At 36.5% G+C, this 24,213-nt stretch overlaps 1 protein-coding gene across 1 annotated transcript; it reads right to left on the bottom strand.

The window, feature by feature from the left end:
• Nucleotides 1-430: 430 nt before the first annotated feature.
• PNKP (Polynucleotide kinase 3'-phosphatase) lies at nucleotides 431-24,170 on the bottom strand. The gene is made up of 7 exons (XM_083113803.1): nucleotides 23,938-24,170; nucleotides 19,123-19,577; nucleotides 14,486-14,803; nucleotides 13,109-13,387; nucleotides 7,609-7,896; nucleotides 2,316-2,377; nucleotides 431-836 (listed from the first exon to the last, which is right to left on the bottom strand). The coding sequence occupies exons 1-7, from the start codon at nucleotides 24,080-24,082 to the stop codon at nucleotides 713-715; spliced, it is 1,671 nt and encodes a 556-aa protein (XP_082969929.1). The 5' UTR covers nucleotides 24,083-24,170; the 3' UTR covers nucleotides 431-712.
• Between the last annotated feature and the right edge of the window lie 43 nt (nucleotides 24,171-24,213).

Genomic DNA, 24,213 nt, shown 5'->3' with positions numbered 1-24,213 from the left:
CCTGAAGCATCCCTGCTGTGGCATTTGCCTGTGGCTGTGTGATAGCTGAACACAAACAGGGTGTCTACCAAAATAAAAAAAATCATTCCTTTTTCTTGACTTTTTTGCCCCTTTTTCTTAACATCTATTTCATCACTCCCTACTTAGTCATAGTTTAAAATTAAGGAAATAGATATTTTTATTCAATTGTAACACCCTACCACAAGGCCGGTTAAGATGAAAACTGAAGCTGTACTTTAACAAAAGATTGCATTGATTTTAATGCATGTAAAAATTATTGATTCAGACTTCTGGATGGGGAATGGCCACACTATTTAATATTTTTACACAATTTCAATGTAATTCTTAACCACAACTCAATACAATTTTAGATTTCCAAATATTCAATTTTATCAAATCCCAGTACAGGTATATAATAATGTAAATTCACTACACTGTAAAAAAGTAGCAAAAATTCTTGACTTATTCTTGACTGGTAAACACCCTGAGAAGACAAGTAAATTAAGGGTGAGAGAAGCAGCTTTACCTCCCTACAACATTCATTAGAGGGCATTTACCCTTGTAGCCTCACATTGGGGTGGAAATGCATTGAAGGATCTTCAGAAGATACCACACAGTTAAACTTTAGACAATAATTTTCAAAGGAAAAAAACTGCATCTTAATGGTCCGACAAATGTGGTACAAAATATGAAGTATAAATGTTTGCAGCAATCATTTTTCCATTAAATACATTCTGTACAATTTCTCATGGTCAGGATTCTCGAATTTTGGAACAAAATTAATCCGTACAATCTCATTAAACCCTTCTTCCAAACTTGGCTCTTCATACTTGGATCTGAAATTAAGAAAATTCATATGAAATTAAATACACAAGTAAACAAGCTGTAAACTGCATTATAGCAGTTAGGAGAATTCACACAGATGCAACAGGCAACACATGTCGCTTGTGAACAAGCCAATCAACAGCAATGTATCACACTGTAGTGGCATGACACTGCAAAAATCTGTGTTCGATTGGTGAAATCCTCAAGTAACATGTGTCGCTTCAGTTTGAATTCTCCCTTAAAGTGTCACGTGACAAAACTGCCATTTAATCTGGTGATCAAAAGAATGAATTTGAATTTAAAATTTTTGGTGCATCAGCACTTAGGGTATTTTGCACCCATCACATTATATGGGTCCGCCCCTTACCATAACTACAATAGCATAATTGCAGTGTCGTGTTACTAAAATATTAAAATATTCTGACTTTCGTTAAAAGCTGCGGCTGTAAAGGGGCACTCAGCACACACAAGGACAAAAAACAGGACAACACACACAAAATTATACTGGCCATAGTGCCAGTCGCCAGAGCCTCATTTGTCTGCAAAATGCAGTCCAGGGTGTACTACATGGAAGTGAGATTGACAATTGGGTGTACTACGTGGAAGGTCACCCCTTACACCCCAATCAGAAGAATGAGAATTCAACATTTCCTAATAGTGCACTGTTACATTAACCTGTAAAACATTGCACAGTGAACACAATGGTTGTTCTAAAGCCCACTTTGTGCCCCAGTTGATAATAATTCTCATAAAGCATCCCCCTCTAGGATAATTTGCATAGGCAACCCCCACTCGGTGCATTTTCTCCATGTTGATCCATACAAGCATCCCCCAACCTTTCCCCAAACTGAGCAAAGCATCCCTCCAGCTAAGAATTTCTGCTTCGAGCATGGGGAGACAGACTAAGATTTTGTATCTTGCCCATAAAAACTCATATTTCACTTTTTCTTACAAATCACAAAATCAAAACTGAATTGGAAATACCTTGGAGTTTTTGTCAAGTTCTGGCTCGAGACCAGTATTTACATAAAAACTGGATTCAACCTGCATCTTTTCCATAAACTCCTATCACTATGTTGATGAACAGCTCTGTCTTCTTGCACTTTTTCATGATGCACAGATATGAAACACACACAGCTTCAACCAAGTTTTTGTGATACAATTTCACTACACTTATTATTAGATTATTTTTTATGGTATCTCAGGGAGGGTAAGTGCCCCCATTAACCCCCTCTGCAGGTGTCCTTGCCCTACAATTTGAAGTGTGATATGAATCACAGTGGAGCCAGCTGGAGATCAGGTTCATTTCCACATATTAATGCAGCACTAAAAATGATTTGACTCAACTGGAACACACTGACCTTGAAGAAACACTGGATGCTTTCTAAAGGTTTCAGAAGTAATACTTACTATCAAGCAGCAGCTTCACTGCATATTCGTTGCACGAGTTTCATTATTAAGAAATCAAAGAGGAAAAAACAGACACTTACTTGTAGGAATTGAGAACCATATCATTTATCTGCACGTGGGTGTCATCAGTGTACTCACGGAACTAGAAAGAAAATTTTAAAAAAAATGATTAAATGTTCTATGCTGGATGGCATTATTGTATAAACTTGCAGGATACTTTTCATTCTGATTTTTTAGATCCCTTCCCTACTTTTTCTTTTTACTCAAAGGTATTGCAATCTAGACAAGGTTTCAATTTCCATGCAAAAGCATTGAAACCGCAAACTGATGCATTTTTATCGAGCTTGCATACACACTATATGACAGGAATTGAAGTATAATAATATTATTCAAAATGTACATACTTGTTTGATAAAATTTATAATTAAACTGCTCAACATGAATTTTAGCATTTTAGGTAAGACTGATAGTGTCACAAATATACGTAAATACAGTAAAACCTCATTCATCTGGACTAATGGAGGAGATAAGTTGACCAGTTTAACGAAAGTCCAGATTAACTGAAATAACCTAAAAGAACAGTAGAAAGTGCATTACAACTCAGTTTATAGCAACAAAACACGTTTATTATGGTGTATTTAAAGGGCATAAGCCTAAATACAGTATAAAGTACAAAGTCTGCGGGGAAACAGAATTTCATCAGTGGTTGACTGCCTATTCTTGTTGTTATTTTATCATCACAATTCTGCTAGTTTCTATAGGATTGAATGACCTGGGTGATTCAGAGGAAGTGATAATACTTTCACATTCCCCATTCTTTTTCTAGTTTACCTGCAACAATACTGTGCAAAATAATTGAACTAAGTATCATTGAACTATAATTCTTTCATTACAAAAACATTATTTTATGTATTGTTAGAGAGAGTAATATTTTAAAACCATGGCCTGTCTCCAGGCACGTATCTAGAGACAGTGCTCGGAAGTAGCATGCTACTGTAGCTAGCTACAAAATTTATAGCTGTAGCGAAGCTACAAAATTCATGTAGTTGTACCGAAAATTTCGCTAAAGCTACATTTCTTTTCAGAATTGTGACGTAAATTTTCAATGTGGCAACAGCGTAAAAAAAATTCGAGAATAACACTTACTTTTGCAGGAGGTTCATAAAGACAAAGTCTACAACATGGAAATACAAATAATCTAGATTATAAATATCTCAGTATCACACATTATAAATATGCGTGTAATTTATTTAATTAATATCTGAATATTTCTAATATCCAGATAGCTAAGAGACACATATGAAAATATTCACTCTAACAACTATTTTTTTTTTACCTGCATCGTTCAACATGCCTCCGGAACAAAACCTGTTCATATCCATGGTGTAAGAGACCGCAAAATGTCATTAATTATTGTGTCGAACACATCTTTGCAGTGCAAAAGCGAGCGATCAATTCTCAACTACAATGTGCTCAGTACATTGCTTTTCTGTAACTTTCGCTAATCATGAAAATGAGGATGAATGCAACTCAGAAAAGAAAGGGACCAGATCTTGCAGTCTGGGTGGAGAGCTAAATGGCCCTCTTATATGGTTGGTTTTTTATTGCAGTCATTGAGGAATCTTTGTTCCATAATGTAAAGAGTATACAAAATTTCCCTTTATGCAAATTAATATGAAACATTAGTGACACTGTAATCGAAGAAACCGGATTGCTATTTGTCGAGTATCAAAGAACTGTTTTTGACTCAAAAAAAATTCAGACAATTTTTAAAATTTACACATTATACCGCGTTTGGTAGAACCTGTCCCTCTTCCCGCGCTAGGGAGCGCTCAACAGTTTCGGTGCCGATGAGAAACGAGGAAAAAATCGTCTGCTGGGCAGCGAGGAGCGAATGAAAGCCAGAAGAGAGGCGCTTACGTAGACGCTGTTGCGACGTTGCGTATTTTAATTGGCTGCCTGGCTTTGACTTTCCCCAGCACGGAAACTGTTGAGCGCTCCCTAGCGCGGGAAGAGGGACAGGTTCTACCAAACGCGGTATAGTCTGCAAAATGCCCTACATAAACAGTACAAGGGTCTTCCTCTATAGCAAGTAGTGTCGGAGCCAAGACTGAAAAAGTCTGGACATGAATTAAAAGGAATGGACTGTCTGATAGTCTTGCATGAATGGTTATAAAATTATAATTGCCAAATATTGCAGACTGCATACTTCTGGAACCTGTCTCTAACCAGAAACAAGCCATTCATTTGTGCAAGCACAAAATCGAAATTCTTGCAAGTTTTGAAAAATCAACGTTATTTTCATAGGTTTTTATAGGTTCAAATTGAAATGTTTCATACATCGAGGAAGGCGGAGGGCATGGCCCCTCCCTTGAGCACAGGACTGCCACATGGTTATTTCAAGTTTTTTTTATGCAGAAGTAGCGAACCGGAGTAGCATAGCGAGCTACTTTTTGGTAAATGAAGGTGTACGAGGGTCACTATTTATATTTTGAGCCTTGGCAACACTGATTGAAGTTAGGCACGATTTGACGTTTGCATGGAATCGTCTGGCATTATTGACCATAACGTACTTCAAATGTTTTGTCAATAGCTTCATTTGTGTTGTTTATGTTGCCTTGGAGATTGCACGACAACAATAAAATGGAATTAACTCGTGAACATTTTCGTGCGATGATTTTTTACGATTTTCGACGTGGATTATCAAGAGAAGAGTGCATCGATCAACTTACTTCCACATTTGGCAATGAAGCCCCATCCTTTGCCACCGTGAAATGCTGGTATAATGAATTTAATCGTGGCCGCCATTCGCTCACCGACGAGATTCGCGAAGGTCGTCCAAAATCAGTTGTTGTTCAAGAAAACATTGATGCTGTGCAAAACCTAATACTGCAAGATCGTCACGAGACATACTGTGAGATTGAGGCAACCATAGGCATTAGTTCCACCAGCATATATAAAATATTACATGATCATTTAGCTGTGAGAAAGGTATGTTCTCGTTAGATCCCACACAATTTGACAAAAACTCAAAAAGACGAAAGCGTCAATTGGTGCAAACAAATGCTCAATAAATACAATCGTGGTGCTTCAAAAGACGTATATAATATTGTAACAGGTGACGAATCATGGATATATGCATATGAGCCGGAACGTAAACAGCAGTCGACTGTATGCATGTTTCAAGATGAACCCAATCCAACAAAAGTTGTTCGCGCTCGAAGCACATCGAAACAAATGGTCGCCTGTTTTTTCGGGAAAACTGGTCATGTGGCAACTCTGCCTTTAGAGGAACGTAGAATGGTCAAATGGTACACAACAATTTGTTTGCCAGAGGTCTTCGGTCAAATACGGAAAACAAACAAACGCCGTTGGATCATTCTTCGTCAAGACAATGCCAGCTCTCACACATCTCGTCTAACAACCGACTTTATGAACAGTCAAAAAATCGAATTGATGGGTCATCTGCCGTACAGTCCTGATTTGGCACCCAATGACTTCTTCTTGTTCCCGAATGTCAAGAATAAATTGCGTGGACAACGATTTTCGTCGGCGGAAGACGCCGTTGATGCGTTCAAAAACCATATTATGGAGGTGTCTCAAGAAGATTGGAAAAACTGCTATGACAAATGGTTCGAACGAATGCAAAAGTGTATTGACCATAAAGGAGAATACTTCGAAAAACAATAAAGCAGTTTTCAATGCCAAATTCCTGTTTTTTCATTGTTAGGCTTAAAATATAAATAGTGACCCTCGTAGCTGTAGTGAAGCTATTTTTAAAATGTAGAGTCCTTATCACTGTCGAGAAATATATTTCCGGGGCCTCTATGAACCAAGTGTCTCCTAAATAATAATAATAATAATACTGTTTAAATTAAAATAATTGTCATAATTAAATTTAATATTAATTAAAATATGTAAATTTATTAATATTTCATTTTATTATTACATGTTAAAGATGGTATAAGAATATAGATCTCGTATTTATTATTTAGCTTGCATTGGGTACTTAAGATCACCAAAATTTGTATAAAAACAAGGAGAACTAATGTCAAATAAATAAAGAATTGAATATTTATCGAATAATAAAAAAAGGATGTTAGATCCTGTAAAATTCTTGATTAATATTTTATGCATATTATCATTAGCAGTAGTGTGCATAAATCTTCTTTGGTACTGTCCTTCAAAGCAGTATGTTCCAAATATAATAATAATAATAATAAATATAGCTAATAATAACATTTGCTTTCAAAGTTCCTAGGAAATAAGTAACCGTCGATTATAGTACAATCGAGTACAGTATTATGCTGAAAAGTGCATTTTCATAATTTTATTACATTAGTTGGTAAGTCTTTCGGGGGGGGAGGGGGGGGGTCCAGACTCCCTGGAACCCCCTTAAATACGTCCTTGCCTGTCTCCAAGATGACAGTTTAAATGTGTTGTCTGCAATGACATACTGGCGACCAGGTTAATATATTTATTTATTTATTTATTTATTTATTTATTTATTGAACACAACAGGTGAATGCCCAATTACAGTATTCTACATTTTCAGCTTTGAGATTGTAAGTTTACATGATTTCATGATAAGAATGAAGCTGCAGAAATGTAAATAAACATAAAACATGACAACGCTAAATTTAATGTGTATACAACAGAAAGTGTATTTACCAAAGTGAGTTATAATAATAATATATGTTAATTGAATAAAATATCAGACTATTATGTACAAAAATAGCCTACATGAAAACAATATTTCAAATATTACAATACACAGCATTTTATCTTTACACTCAGTATTTCAGATCTTTACCACCATGTACAATATATATATACAGTAAAACCTCATTAATCCAGACACCGATAAGAAAGGTTTTAAATGTGGCTAGAAGAAAAGGCAGTCAACCACTGATGAAATTCTGTTTTCCGCAGACTTTGTACTGTACTGTATAGTGTATTTAGGCCTATGCCCTTTAAATACACCATAATAAACATGTTTTGTTGCTATAAATGGAGTTTTAATGCACTCTCTACTGTTCTTTTAGGTTATTTCAGTTAGTCCGGACTTTCGTTAAACCGGTCAACTTATCTCCCCAATTAGTTCGGATTAACAAGGTTTTACTGTAATGTATCACTAGAGTGCAAAAAACAATCAAATAACAGAGTTGCAATATGCAGATTTTATTCACCTGATAAAGGCAAAGTTCACCATGCACATAGCACTGTGCCATGAAGGCACCTTAGATCACCCAAACCCCCTCCCTGATAAGCAAACCTTATTCTCCCACGTGGCAGTCAGACCACCATGGCTCTACATACCACATAATCTTAGCAACATAATATTTAGCAGTTCAATAACTAACATAATTCTACCTTATTATTATGCTTCGCATGCTCTAGAGTTGTGTTCATCAGGAAACATCGAGCTGGAACTTTATGTTTTTTTGCAACAGCTGTGTATCGCTGCCGTGATTCCTTGTCTGGGTTCGTATTGTCAACAACAACACTCTTCTTCCTTGCCAGAGAATCTTCCATCAAAGACACGCACTTCTGCCAGGATTTCAGCTGGTCCCTGTTAACATGGACGTAGCCTTTGGAGGCAATGTACTTTGTAGCCACAAAGCTCTTCCCGGATCCAGGGAAACCAACCATCACAATGACCTGGAGAAAGAAAATTAAGAAGGAAATAATTACAAGAAATTAGGAGTGAACGATACCCATAAAGTACTGATATAAAATTTACTGATAAAGGTAAGAGAAGTTCCACTGATCTGATATAAATTTCCATCCGGTCCTTGAAGAACGTGAAAGGTTCATTGACCTCCTTAATAAATGACATGTTAAAGTTGTTGCATATTTAGGCATTTACTTTTTAATAAAAGTAGAGGATCGGGATTACATGTTTATATCCATAAAAATTACAACATAATAGCAGAATATCCCACTAAATTATAAGATATACAGGGTGTCATTTTAATGGCGCCCACAGACCACAGATTCGTGTAGAGGACATCAAAACAAACCACTTTTCTCAGTAACATTTTTCTCGTTGGTGCGTCAATTCGACGCTACAGGCGTTCAAAAAAGACCGTTTTGCCGCCTGGATGCTGGCAACCCAACACAACATTTGATCGTATCTGTGACGTCATTTCCTGCGGCGAAACAGCGCACGGTAGAGTTGCAAGGAACACACAAATTTTGTGAAAAATTACAAACTACCAACCACATTATTACCTGTAAAACGAAGAGAGAAACGCGTCCAGTAAACTGAACATCATAGCTTATAAGCCAGAACATCAGCAATCATCTCAGGGGAAGGGGGAAGTGAACCAACGATATGAGAAGCGGTAAAAAACGTATTCAAAATGAAGTGTCATTATCGGATTTTAACTCAGCCTACATGTCAAATATCAACAACAATAAATTTTATTGTACTTACAACTTACATTTGGCTGTTTAAGCCCAGCTTCATGTCAATTATATTTGCTTATCTCGTTGCAAGGTTGATATCAACAGGTTTGTGTCCAGGTGCCTTGTGGTACTTTTGTGGTGATAACGGAAGTATCCGGGGTTCACGTTGTTACATTACGACTAAAACACGTACAACCACAGTAACAATCTAATGACGAATCAGTAGCGAATATACTGCCCTGTTCACAGTTGCAAACTATTACATGTGTATCCGGTGCATAGATAAACACAGTCGTCGGAGAGTTTGTTTTACTACTATTTATATCCCTGTATTTTCAACCATTTTTGCCACTTGCCTCAAAATGCCCTGAATATACATTATGTTATGTGTTGCTTACCTTTGGAATTTTGAGTTCTTTCATGTATATTTTGTCATCTGTTCATTGTGTCACAGACAACTAGTATCAGAAGGACGAAGTGGACAGACTAAATTGTAGATACCAACTTGGTAACTAGATTTGCAAATATTTGATATGCAAGCTAAGACAAAATTCGATATGACTACTCCCACTTGAATTCCATTTTCTTTCTACCATTTTTCGTATCTTTGTTTACTTCCTGTTAGGTTACAGAACGTGTTTTCTCGTTTTGTTTTACGGTACATAATGTGGCTGATTGTAGCTATGTCATTTTTCACATAATATGTGTGTTCCTGGCAACCCTGTAACGCATCGCTTCACGACGGGATATGACGTCACAAATACAATCAAATGTTGTGTGTGGTTGCCAGCATTCAGGCGGCAAAACGGGCTTTTTTGAACGACTGTAGCATCGAAACGATGCACCAACGAGAAAAATGTTACTGAGAAAAGTTGTTTGTTTTGATGTCCTCTATACGTTTCCGTGGCCCGTGGGCGCCATTAAAATGACACCCTGTATATTGGATTGGTAAAATTATCGGTCATTATACTGATTAATCTGTTCAATCCCTACAAGAAATTCAGGGTTAGCGTAATTGATTTGAAACATAAGTCGCTCATGTTTAACCTTTAGCCGCCCGACGGTCGAACAACCACCACATGTGAACCCCTTAACGCCGGATGGTCGATATTTCGACCAGCAGCACATGGCAACAATTAACGTGCAAGTTCTCAAAAACTACACACGATGTTTCATTTCTGTCTTTTTGGATCTTTATTAACATACAAAGGTATGACATACTCGAATTACAAAACAATACATCCATTGTTACTACTATTAGTGTCGAACCCATAGGTTCTGGGATGGATCCTGGGGTGCATGATACCATCGTTCACAACTAACTCACTTTGCCTTACAGGCCCCTAGGCTCTGCTGAGAGGTACCTTAATGTAATCTGAATGAAACACTAAGTTTACACCTTCAAGACTGAAGTCGGCATATCAGTGAATGGATTTTGTCTTACCAGTCTCGTTGAGAGGAAAGGTAATGGCCCCTTGGTTCTCTGTCCCCACTACCATCACCAACTCTAGAAAAGGTCTCATACAGACTTCTGGGATTTATAATGCGTACATGCAAAGAGTTCAAAAATGTCGGAAGCTTAATGATGCTTTATAATGCTTACGTTAGAGCGAAAATTGAATACGCAAGCATAGTTTGGCACCCTCAAACCCAGCAAAATATAAACAAAATAGAACAAATTCAAAGTAAATTCTTAAGACACTTAAAGTACAAACTAGATGGTATTTACCCTCAAATGGAATCCCGTGAGAACCTTCTCAAATATTTTAACCTAACAACTCTCAACAACAGACGCATCATGCATCAGCTCATTTTCCTCCACAAAATTTTAAATAATCTCATTGAAGCTCCTTTCGCCCTGTCACAGCTCGACTTCTACGTCCCCTCAAGCAAATTATGACCAAGAAGGCAACTCTTCAGCCTCCGTCGTAATAGAACCAACGCTCTGACAATATCCCCAATTTGGAATATGTGTAAAACATTTAATGATACCATCAAAAGTGAAAACAGTGTGGACTTATTTTGCCCGACCGCAATTTTGAAAAGGAATATACTAAAATTACATAAATTACGATAGAACCTAAGATTTATATGTTTGTTAAATGTTTTCTGTCTATATACTACATTCATCTGTGCAATATTTCAATAATGTTATCACAAAATTATTGTATAATGAACGCCATTGATGGGTAATATACCTGTTGCGTTCAATTTCTGAAATAAATAAATAAATACTATTTATTCTCCTCATTCCTACATCATGCAGGCATTCACCTTAAACATTCCTCTCCCGCAATAAGGTGATCAAACTATGCTTCGAGAATTACCTTACTCCACGCATTCTTTCCTGAGTTGAGATAGAGACTTTTGTGTTCCCTTACATATTAACAAACGAACTTTGAAAAAGTCCTTTCTTTCCCTTTGTTACCACCACATTATAATAGGATAGATTTCTAAAAGTGGCTATAACGTGTAAAGTACTGCACCTTTTTGAAAGAAAAAAAATATACAAGCAAGAATGAGTTAAAAGTAACATTTTAAGCAATGTCCGGCAATTAGGGGGATGCGAGGGCACCGATTGTCAAAATGTGGCCCGACCACGTGTTAGCACACAGCATCATTTAGTGCGTCATTTCTTGAAAACTATACACTGTATTTCAGTTCTGTCTTTTTTGTTCAATTCTTTACATATAACAGTATTATATACTGGAATTACAAAACAATGCATCCATTGTTACTATTAACAAGCGCCCTTTGAAAAAGCCCTTTGTTTCCCTTTTTTGTTACTATGGGATAAATTGAAGATAAAATGCTTTAAGTGCTGAAATACTGCATCTTTTGAACAATTTAATTTCTAAATGTAGGAATGAGTAAAAAGCAACATTTTAAGGAACATCTGAAAATTAAGGGTCCAGTGAAAAGCTGGGGGCAAAGGCCCAAAGTTCGAAATTTTCCGTAAAACCCCGTAATTTCCATTTTTTAATGTTGCGGCATGTGCATTACATATCTTCATACAGTGGTATTTTGTCAGGTTCCCTCCAAATTTGGTCAATCCAATTTGTGTTGATAGAGGGAAAAAATTAAACAGGGATGACGGTAACCTGAACGAAACCTGGATTCACATGTTTAAGCAATGGGGAAATAATAGGAGTGAATCTGTTACATTCCATGTCACGCCGGAAGTGACTCGCGCTGCTTCTGAGTCTGTGGAGTTTTCATTAGAAGGAATGTAGCACATGTATGCTACTACAGCCACTCCTTCAATATGGTAGTATGGGCACTAATCTTTTAGATTTATTTCTTAGCCTACATGGCATTTTTAACTTCAGGTATTTTTAATTCCATATCCTATCACCCCTTTTAACCTAATCCTGGATTTCTTATGTTCTTGACGAAGTATTTTTAAATACTGATAAGTGACCTGAAGAAGCGAAGCGTAGCTTCGTGAAACATCGTCTACAAAACTTTTATACTCACTCACGTAAGTTTTTAACATTTTTATTTATTTTTTATTTTTAAGTATGTCTGATTTCAACGAAACTGTTCACGATTGTAGCAATGTATTACCGCTACATACTACATTTTTTCATTCACTTTGGTCTATTGGTGGGAGTACAGGGGCATGAAGTATGCCAACTTTTGTTAAAAAATTCAACTTTCTTCTTCTTCGTTTAGCACTAAATATTGGGAGGCACAATGTATAAATTTTACCTCTGCTAAAAGCCCTGTTTTTAAGAAAGAAAACAAAACATATTTCATCTGCCTATGACAATTAGTTCTTGAGTTACGATTTGTTTGGTACTTCGCGAAAAGTTTGAAAAGTGCGCACTTGAAAATGTGCTGGCGTGGACGAGAATACAGGCACGCAAGAGGTCCGGCAGCTAAAGGTTAATGGAACTCAGGTGCACAAAATAGCAAACAGTGCATACTACATGGTGCAAGGAAGACCAACAAAATCTTTTTGAGTTTTATCTCTCCACCTGTACCAATTTTGTACACCTAGATTACACTAAAAGTGAGCATTGTGTGTTTCAATTCAGGAACATCATTTTTGTTAACCCTGTATATAGAGGAATGCAACTATGCCCAAAATTGTACTCATCATACTTGTATTTGCAGTTTTGAATGCAGGAGTTGAGGATGATTTCCCAAAAATAAAGTCCACACCCCTTAGAACAATCTCATTTTCCTTCTTCACTAAAAATCGCATATCTGTGGCTGCTTAAGGCACACTGTTTCAATGAATATATTTTTTCTAGATCATTTATATCCTTTTGAAATACTGTACTGTACTTCTTATGATGCTAACAATGATAATTTTTCATGGATATTTCATTTTTTAGGTTCACTATAAACTAAACTTGTAGTATGTTTAGATGAGGACTAGCAATTTAGAATGTTATCTGCAGAAACCTATGCACTGCATGAAATTATACCCCATCAGTATATATTTGCTTCATACCTCTCTCTCGTTTGCCACAAGCTGTGCATCAGATGGATCACATATAGGCACGTCTGACCTCAGCGAGGCAGAGTTGAAGGAAGGTAGATTGTACTTGGCTGTTTTGTGAGACAGGAAATGCTCTTCAGGAGTACAAAATCTTAGTCCAATATTTAGTGCAAAAAGGCGATCAGAACAAGAAAAATCCTTTTTCTTTTTTGGAGCCCAATTCTCTTCTCTTCCGGCTGCATCCCCGCAGTAAAATGAATCGTCTACAGAAACTTCAACTCCATCATTCCTCTGGAAAAATAAAATTAAGGGACAACAATTTTATTAATCTTAATCTTCTGTCCTAATGGATTGTTTTGTGATTACCCTTTGCATGATATAGTTGATCTGTTTATGCATCTGCATACATAGCTACTCGATTGTTAGCCTGGCCACCATGCTTACTAATATGCACCTGCTACTGCAGGTGTGAGAAATCATTTAAGACTATTGGTGGGGAGAAAGATCATAATCTACAAACTCCCCTCCCCACAAACATACAAATAAATTAAACGATATACATATTTATATTATTATTATTATTATTATTATTAAAGTAAAAATTAATTACCAAATTAAAAATATATTAGTATTATTATTATTAATTACACAAAGAAATTAATTTGTTACTTTTCTATATACCCTATCGGATATTAGCAAACTAATTCATTTACTAACTTGTTAAAGATGTTTATAAATTATGAAATAGTTGAAGTGGTTTTATTATGTTACGTTTTTATATAGTTTTTGCTTTATGTTAATATAAATCAATTACATTTCATAGTTATTATTGTTTTGCATTCTTGTTTTACTGTTATTGTGTGTATTGATGTAGATTTGTTAATGATTTCTTGAGAAAGGAAGCATTCAATACTCACAACTACACTAATTTGTGTGTGTTTTCGATATCATTCTTAGTATAGTATATTTGAAATTAAAAGTAATTGGTTATCTTTTGTTTGTTGTAACAAAAACTCTCCCGGCTGGATTTTTTAGGCCAAGATTGTTGGTAGAGGGGGTAATCCCCTTGTCCACCCTCCAGATTTTGCACCCTGTGCTACTGTCAACCATAGGTGCAGCCAAGGTAGTACCATCCGCCATCTTCCTGTTATGTATCCAATTTTTTTGATAAACTGATGGCACCACCCATCATTGATGAATTGAATGAACTTAATATTCTTTATGCAGTTCCTATTGTTGCCCCAGAATGAAATTATGAGAGAAAGAGCGAGATAAGTAACCAATGTTAACAAACCACAATTTAAATCAGAATCAATTTGCTATCAGAGCAAGGAGATGAAATTAAGCAACAAATGAGTGGCCCAGCCTTACAACTTACATACTTCTTACCATTTCTGTTAAAACATTCCACATTCCAGGAGCTGGCTTTCGATATATGCCTTTTCCTGTGCTGACAAATACTTGAACTGGCACACTGATCTTCTTCACAATGCACTCAATCTTGGATTTAAAATCTTCAGGCTTCACTTTTCCCCTAGCAATTCCAGCTTGGTTTGTAAAAAACACAATTTTGTAACCTTCTGTCCACAAGCGTTTCAAGGTAGGCTGAATCTCGCTCAATGCAATTTTCCAGTCATCATTATCTTTTGCGAATACTCGCCCAGACTTAGTGACAATTATAGTCCCATCTACATCGTAGGATGCTACCTGTAAGAATACTAGACTATCAAAGAGAAGGTTTTTCACAATTCCACAATTAAAATACAGTAAAAACAGAACATGATAGAATGCTCCTGTTAGAGCCACTTCTGTGCATACAACAAACCAACAGAGTTTTCTTCAGAATTTTCAGTTCTTATTCCTCTTTATTGTAAATTCCAAAATAAAACTGACTTCATTCTCAAAGATATGCACAGGTGAAGAAGGTATATAGTGATCCCTTAAAGTCTTTTTCTTGCAGCTGACATCCCAATGAAAAAAATCTTAAGATTTATTAGGATGGATGAGTAAAAAGTAACCCTTTCAAGCATTGAGCCCAATCTTTTTAAGTGTGAAGAAAAACTAACAGAAAAATGTGTTTGTACTGACTTTACCAATTTTAATTTTTATTATTATTTTGAGTTACAAAGTAAAATGTGCCATCCTTCAACTTTCGAGTGAAATTGCCATGTCATACAATTTGCATTGTACTCAGTGAAGTCTTGTGAAATTGGTAAACACAACACGAAAACAATTTATCTACAGTATAGCTTGTAATAACCTTTTTTCTTAATGAACTCAGAAATGACCAAAATGTCACCATGTTTTACACCAGAGCCCTTCATTTATAATGCCATTCAAAAAATTATTTTACCCCCATTCCCAAAAATCTCTACATCCTTTTATAAGGTGTAAAGTGTAAATGTTATTGTTTAATGAAAAATAGAAATAGTGCAATGACTTGCATTAATGAAATCTACATGTTTTCTTTCAACTTTCAAGATGTAGGTATATCTGTGAAAACAGTCAAGAATAAATAAAACTAGACTAGCAGTGGCGGCTGGCAGCTAGTATGATGGGTAGTGCCAATGTGATCAAGAAATCGAAAAATTTTCGCTAGCATATGTCATAGAAATCTAATGAAAGAGGTAATTTTAATGGAACTTTGTTTACTAAAATTGCAGACAAAAATTCAGAGTTCCTAAGATTGGTTTATTTTACTTCGCATTTGTACTACTTTTGGCTAATCGCGAAGATAAGGATGAGTTAACACTCACAAAGAACACCGATGCCCAGGCCGAGATTCGAACCTGCAATCCCTGGTGTAGAAGCATGCTGTGCGGAGGTTGGCCTGAGTTTCTAAGAAATAATTGCGACTATTAAAATTTCGACGCCTGTCACCTTTACCATTCTTTTTATATTTTTAAATAGAATTGATGTTTAAATCTGGCATGGGACAGCCAAGTTGTTTAACTTTTAGTTTAACTTTTAATTTAATATCGTATAGTTCCTTGGAAAACTGTGTATGTAATAATTCTGTAATCTGACTCATCTTTATTAACTACCCTTCCTTTCACACACCATCGGACACTTTCACTTCACTAAAAAGAAAAACACTGAACAATTAGATACACCGAGTCGACCACGGTATTCTCGCCTTGCTTTGTTTATAATTTGCAACCCCAGCACGGCAGACAGTCCATCAACGATCGGTGTTACTAACAACTGAAACATGATTATCTGCTAAATGAACTGTAGATCTACAATTTTTAGAATTCAATGCAAGAAATTGAATTATATCTCCAAGTGAAATTCTTATACTGATAGATTTTCCGTGTGATTTTTTACGAATATTAAAGTAAAAAATCCCCTGGATTGCGAATTCCCTTTGATATTTAGGCAATTCTTTTGTACTTACAGTAAATGTCTTCAACGTTGTCAACGTCAGTTGCAACACATGAGTGTCTGTGTGCGTGAGAGCAAGGGATATATCTTTTCTTAAGGAAGAAATCGATAACAAAAAAGTCTGGATGGCTCTTTAGACGCATCTATCTAAATGGTTATATAAATTTGGGGAAGATATTACGTTCGTTCTTGCCAAGTATGCAGGAAAGTATCTTCTCGCGAATTAATTCTCCAACGAGTATTACAAATCGGTCAGGATTAGTCACTTCTCTGTGAAGTTTGCAACTATGTCAATACAATGCGAAAGCTCTGGCACGGCTGATTGTCTTATGGCTGCCACTGGGCTACAACCCTACCTCCTTGTCACGTACACAAACTGCATTGCTATTCTTTGAAATAAAGGACCATAGATGGCAGCATGCAAAAGGAACAACGATTATATGAGGTGATGCATAAAGCAGTTTAGAAAGTGGGTAAGAGATGGCACCACCCAGGAGAACTTATACGATTGTAAATAGAGACAACGAAAAGAGCAGATATGATGAAATAGTGATTGTACAAGGTGGTTATAATTAAAGTGACGGTGTTCAGAGTGGTACAGCACGGGCTGTAATGAGAGTAGCAGTCTGAAACTTCGTAGATATGCTAATGAAGCAATGCGCTCGCGAATTATAAAAAAAAAAAAAAAAAAAAAAAAAAAAAAAAAAAAAAAAAAAATAGTTCCAATTCTCGCCACCAGGGTAAAAAATGGCGCTGTAAGCAGTCAAAACTTGGTATAGTTACAGGAAAAACACTATAAATCGCAGAAAACAATACTCTTTGTAATGAAATATCGCTACAATTTCACTATTCGAATTACATGAACATTACTAAAGGAAAAAGCAACAAGCGTCACCAATAACAACCAGGGAGCTCACACAATGGTTAGGCAATGTCACCGACTTTGACGTCAGAGTTACGGAAAATTCCACGTTTTGACTGCTTACAGCGCCATTTTTTACCCTGGTGGCGAGAATTGGAACTTTTTTTTTTGCATAATTCGCGAGCGCATTGCTTCATTAGCATATCTACGAAGTTTCAGACTGCTACTCTCATTACAGCCCGTGCTGTACCACTCTGAACACCGTCACTTTAATTATAACCACCTGGTATATATTAATACTAATTATGAGGAAATAAATAAATAAATTTAACATAATAACAGGATATAAATAAGGAGAAAAGGGGAATTATCATTCAGTAACGGCATAAGTGATTAATATACAAAAGTAATGAAGTCGAATGGTAATTTCGATTTTGTGTCTATTACGGTTCCCACGAACTGAGAGTTTTGTGTGGCTTTTGCGTTGTTTTTCCCAAGGTGTAGCGCCATTTCACGGCAGCACCCAAGCACATTTGGAAGCGCATACACTGTAGCTCCAAGTTAAGGTTAGCGCCGGCTAGGCGGCGATCTTTAACTAACCCCTTTTTCTTTGTTTGTCGGGGGATTGATTTTATTTGGATTGACAAAGAAAGGGAAGAAGAAATATTATTGATTACAAGAAGGAGAAGCCTTAGCAATTATAAGAAGAAGAAGCCTTATTAATTGTATGAAGAAGGCACTTTAATCATTATAAGAAGGAGATGTAATATTAAACATAAGAAGACGATGCTATATTAATTGTAAGAAGAGGATGCCATATTAATTATAAGAAGAAGATGCCACATCAATTATAAGAAGAAGATGCCATATTAATTAAGAGGCCATAAGAAGAAGAGGCCATATTGATTACAAGAAGAAGAAGCTTACAGAAGATTAGCTACAATAGAAGAATAATATTGTATAAAAGGATTCACAAAGATATTAATATTTGTATATAATTATTCAAGAATATAGTACGAATTGTACCCTCCGTAGTGGGTTAAATCTGTTGTTTCTTTCCATATATCTGTAGCGTTAGTAACCCTGATCTGTACCCAGAGGTATCTCATTGTTTCTACCCTGTGCTAAGCTGGCAGATGCTCACGCGAGGGACGTGGCATCCTCGCTCGTTAACTGCGGAGACTTTTTCATGCCTCCGCGCATGCCTCTGCGCTTAGGCCAGACTATGCTGGCCCAGAGCAAGTGAGAAAACAGCTGGGAATGTGGCGAAGGAATTGAGGCGGCCGTAAGCTGGAACGCTTACGAGATTTGAATCTCCTTGTTCGTAAATGTATTAATTTAACTATATTTTGGCAAAGCAAGTGCTATTTCTTTTTCTGAGGGTACAGCCATGGCACGGTGGCTCTCCCCTTAGAGCCGTCGCTGGATAATAGTGCAATGGCATTGTTAGCATGTGCTGTATGAAATCTGTAATTTTGTAGGTGATTTCTCTAGATTTTAATGTTTTGTTTCTTTAAGCTTTAGGAAAGACTTTTCTGGTCCACCTACAAGAATGGTGACTTTCTGCAGTTCTATAGTAATTACATTACTTAGGATGTTTGACATGATCTCCAGATTTTAACCAAAATCTGGTTATTTTTTCCTGCAGTTGAGAACCAACATAAAATCAAAAACAGACAAGTCATTTTGTAAACTTAAACTGGAGGTAGAACTTTCAAAAATTGGGATGCATGTTATCATAAACCTTGACGAATATGTGAAAGAATATTTATTTTCCTACCTTGTAACGACCTTCAACTCCTTTCGTTGTAAACACTAGCAACTTTCCGTTATCAATTGTCTCCCATAAGTCTTCCGTAGCTGCTCCTGAATCCTGAGGATTAACACCATTCTTCTTTGACACGTGTTTGAAACCGAAGTCCGATAATTTTGCACCTTTCTTCTTTTTCGCCACGTTATCCTCGTCTTTACGGTCCTTGCTACACTCGACTTCATCAAATTCACGTTTTCCACAAACATCTTTCTTCTCTGCTTTTACACTCGCTCGACTTTTGGGAAAAGGCGGATCAAATTTTATTTTGTGGATATATTCACCAAGTAGCAGCTCCAACGTGTCTCCGTCTTTCAGTTTCCTACTCTCGTTCCTGTGCAGTGGGACACCGTTGACTGCACTAGTGTTCGGGCCAATCTGTGTAACAGTCACTTCACCAACATGACAGTCTGCAACCAAGTGGACTGAAAAGAGAAAATCGGCACAGTGTGAGCTTACCTCTTAGCCTTAACCTGAGAGGGGGTAATAACATGTGCTGCTTCATAGGAATTTCTTTTGGAGTGTGTATGATGCACAACTAACAGAACTTTGATATCATAAGTAGTAAACAATTTGAAAAAAATACTTTTTTACCATGTATTTAAAACTTGTGTTATCCTTGCACAAAAATTTTGGGTGGTGATTGATTGATTTTGTACCTATTTCTTTACATAATTATATTTTGCTATTGAAAAACTCTGTACCAGTTTCATAGATCGGAGACACATTAAAATCGGATATTTCTTGTTTCGCATGGTTCGTACTTATCAATTAGGTATTGCAGAACATAGTTCAAGGTGTCATTATGCTTTTCACACAGAAAAAAACAACAATTTTTATCATAGAGAGTCATTTCTTTGACTCCTTCTTTCGCTTCCATAACACAGAATATGGCGGGCAAATCTTGAATACCGTAGTGGGCATGCAGTGTTTCCAACATCCTTCATAGAAAAATACCTACTATCGTGTTAGTCACTTGTGCAAATTGTACATTATGCACGGGTACCTGACGGATAGCCCCACGAACCATTATGCATGGTAGCTCACCGATAGCCCCACGAATCATTTCCAATAAGGTTAGGTTACGTTAGGTAAGCATAGTAAAAAAGGGGGTGCGTTGAAACACTGACAGGGGCTTATGTCATCAAACACACGTAGCATCCGGTTGTCGTAGGGCAAGCAAATGAAAACAATGGCAATTGTGCGTCGGTGAGACATTTCTCTTGAAAAATATATGATTTCTCAGTCAAATATATTCCACGATGAAAGACAATACCCCGAATAACGTTGTAAACCTTGAAGAAACTCATTTCCGTAAGTAGTTTCTTGTGTAAAATTGAAGAAATGTGTCTCCGATGTACATTCTATGTTGTTCTTAAAGGTTCGCCTAACCACTTTTTGTAGATGCAAAAACACAACCTCACATGGCTAGTCACTCTACATGTGAGGTTGTGTGTTGTATGTATATCCAGGGTAAGCTTGAAAAAGTTCTGGGAAACCAGGGCAAAACGTTGCAGATAAAATGAAAACCACTAAAAATAATTGTGTTAGTTTATTCGGTAAATGTTAACTATCCTTCGGACACCTATAACTTCTTTGTTTCATCAATTTTTGACATTTGTACTTACCTATCTGCTTCGCAGATCATTTTTTAACGTGTATTCACGTTTTTTTGTTCAATTTTTTTTTTAAAAAAGTGTTTTTGTAACTGAAGAACGTACGTTCCCGCAAATGGTTTGTGGGGCTATGTGTCAATGGTTCGTGGGGCTATGCGAGAATGGTGTGTGGGGCTATGCGAGAATGGTGTGTGGGGCTACGCATATTTTTTTCAAAACCAATTTTTAACTATTGTAACCTATTGTGACCCTACCTAACCTAACCTTACTGGAAATGGTTCGTGGGGCTATGTATGAATGGTTCGTGGGGCTATGCGTCAATGGTTGAATTTCCGCTATGAAACATTCCCACATCACACAAAACGCCTTCCAGATGTTAGACAATACTACAGGAACTTATTATGGTAAGTAGTTTCTTCTGTAGAAATGAAGAAATCTGTCCGAAGGATAGTAAACTAGTACCGTATGCAAATTATGTGCATTCACAAACATTTAAACCTCAATGCAATTAAACCATAATAATTTCCTGCTTGATTCATTTCGTTATTTACAAGGAGTAGGACTTCATTTCGTGGAATGCCCCAATAGAATCTGAATTTGTATTGCATGAAATGAATCTTTCCTGTTGCATGCAAAATTCCATGTAGTTGTACTATCTTTAAATTACAATCCATTTGTAAATGTTTACAGAGTTGATTTTGCCTTCGAGGCACAAATGGTTCAACTGAGAATCTCAATTTAGAAAAAAAAATGAACACCTGACAAGCAGAAACTAAATGCAGAAACTTGAAGACGCTAAATCAGAAAATGTAATTATACAAGTGCATCTATCGCCCAATAGATTATTACAGGACTTGTCTGCTTGGTTGTTACACTGCATATATTACAGATAAAAAATATATTTGAAATTTAACATAAGTACAATATATATAAAATAGGTGTCACTTATCAAGTGAAGCAAAAATAGATTTGTTCAAACCTATAATTGATCATAAGATACACAACACCCACATACACAATACACGTATAGCCATGTGATTGCATGCTCATTTCATAATACAAACAAAAACGAAATCATATCAAGTAAAAACATTAATATGTAGAAAAAGGTTACAAAGAATTCAATGACACATTTAGTAGGGGGGGGGTCGGTCTCCTCCCAAAACAAAGTCCAAAATTTAATAAGCAAAATATTTGTTTAGCGTTGTGTAATGTGAAGTTGACAGTATTTGCAAAAATGTGTGTGTACCACTGCTAATGGTAATACATAGAAAAATATGATCAAGGACTTTTTTGGACAAAACAACCATTTTGATATTCAATAAATGGTAAATATGCGATATCGCCCGGACGGATTTCTTCAAATTTACAGGAGAAAGTACTTACTGAAATGAGTTTCTTTAGCATTCTGGACGTTCTTGGAGGTATTTTCTTTAACGGGAAACTAAAAACTTCGTATTTGAATGCTGCCGAACAAGAATTAATCACTTTTTGCGTAAGAAACTTGCATTGCCTGCCATATTATGCCGTTGTTTCCATTGTGTGCGTGCAGATGGCGAGAGCGTCGAAAGTCACACGGTCTCGTCAGTGTTTCCAAACGTGCATATTTTTTTACGAGAATTTTTTTTAACTATGCTTACGTAACCTTGCCAGAAATGGTTTTTGGGGCTATCGTGAATGGTTTTTTGGGGCTATCTGTCAGTGGTTTGTGATGACATAATGAACACGAAAGTAGGTATTTTTCGGTTAAGAAGGTTGAAACACTGCATACCCACTCCAAAACGACAAAACACAAGCACGGCGCGATGATCCATGACGAGTGCATGCCATATTGTCTGTTACCCAAGCGGAACAAGGAAGACAAATAATCACTCGTAATATGAAAAGTTGACACTATTTTATGGAAAAAGGCATAACTTCACCTTAAAGAATGTTCCGCAATGCAGAAAAGGTAAGTACCAGTGTTAAATTAAGGAAATAAATGAGTTAAAGGTGTCCGGGCGTTATCGCATATTTACCCAATAAATAAATAAACGATCGACAGCTAGTTTAATCATTGGGTACAAGTTTCTTTTGTTTTATTGCGATTTTATCATGCTACAAATGCAATTTTTACATGGTTCGATTTCCATGTATGTCTGTTAACACATACTGTGGAGTTTTAGCGATTACTTAAGGTTTTGTTCAATATATGCTTTCGTGGTTAGGTTAGGCAGGTTAGGGTTGGTTCCATATATCGGAAACGCATTTCCTCATTTTTACAGAAGAAACTACTTACAGAAATGAGTTTCTGAAAGCTTTCCAACGTTCGTCTAGGTATTTTCTTTCATCGTTGAATATATTTGACCGGAAAATCATGTATTTTTCAAGAGAAATATCTCACCGACGCACAATTGCCATTGCTTTCGCTTCGTGAACTGCATGCTGCATACGTTTGATGACTTAGGCCCCTGTCAGTGTTTTCCAACCCTTTTTTTGTCACTATGCTTGCCTAAATCAACCAAACCTAACGTAACCTTATCGGAAATGGTTCGTGGGGCTATCCGTAAGCTACCCGTGCATAATGTACAATTTCCACCAGTGACGAAAACGATAGTAAGTATTTTTCGGTGAAGAGGGTTGGGTACACTGCATAACCACAACGTGAGTCAAGATGTGGCCGCCATATTGTGTGTTAAGGAAGCGAAGAAAGGAATTTAAAAAATCACTCTGTATGTGAGCAATTGTTTGTTTTCATGTACAAAGCATAATGGCACCTTGAACTATATTCCGTAATACACAATTGGTAAGTACGAACCATGCGAAACACACAATATCCGATTTTAACGTGTTTCCGATATACGGAACTGTTACCAAATGAAGCCCCTAAATGCATTGTACTACGGTTCCCATTTACTTCTACATTCATTCCCACGCTTCTACGATATTTACTGTCGCTTGTCGACGGAGAATATCTTGTCCATGAGAAGTGCGTAAGGTAATTTTCAAGGTTTTTTTTCAACAAAAATGACTTTTTTCAACTTTAAACAGTGCTCATTACTTTAAGGAAGGTTCAAATTTCGTACGACAATGATTTCCAAATTTCTACGATAATTAGTCTTTGTGCTATGAGAAATAATAAAACAATCGGAACCGTTTCCAATCATTGTAATAAATGTTTTTCTATTACCTTGATGTCGAGAACATCTCGAATTTGTTATTTTTGTTTCAGGGCCTCTTCCCAAAGCCACAATCTCTTTATCAGGTAGTTTTATTGGTGCGTGTGAATTCTCTTCGCAATAAAGAGAACACTTACGAATTGTATCGGTCGCCATTGGGTTTATACTATTTTACGAGACGAAAAGTTTCAGAACTAATGTCATACGTGAATACTCAAAAAATTTACATTAGCGTCCCAAAATATAATCAATCAGCTGTTTTAACCGGGAGGTCACAGATTATAATA

This window comes from Lepisma saccharinum, chromosome 28 (genome assembly GCF_977018435.1).
Source record: "Lepisma saccharinum chromosome 28, izLepSacc3.1, whole genome shotgun sequence".
Lineage (NCBI taxonomy): Eukaryota > Metazoa > Arthropoda > Insecta > Zygentoma > Lepismatidae > Lepisma > Lepisma saccharinum.
The sequence above is the reverse complement of the archived record's forward strand: the minus strand, read 5'-3'. Positions and strand labels throughout refer to the sequence as shown.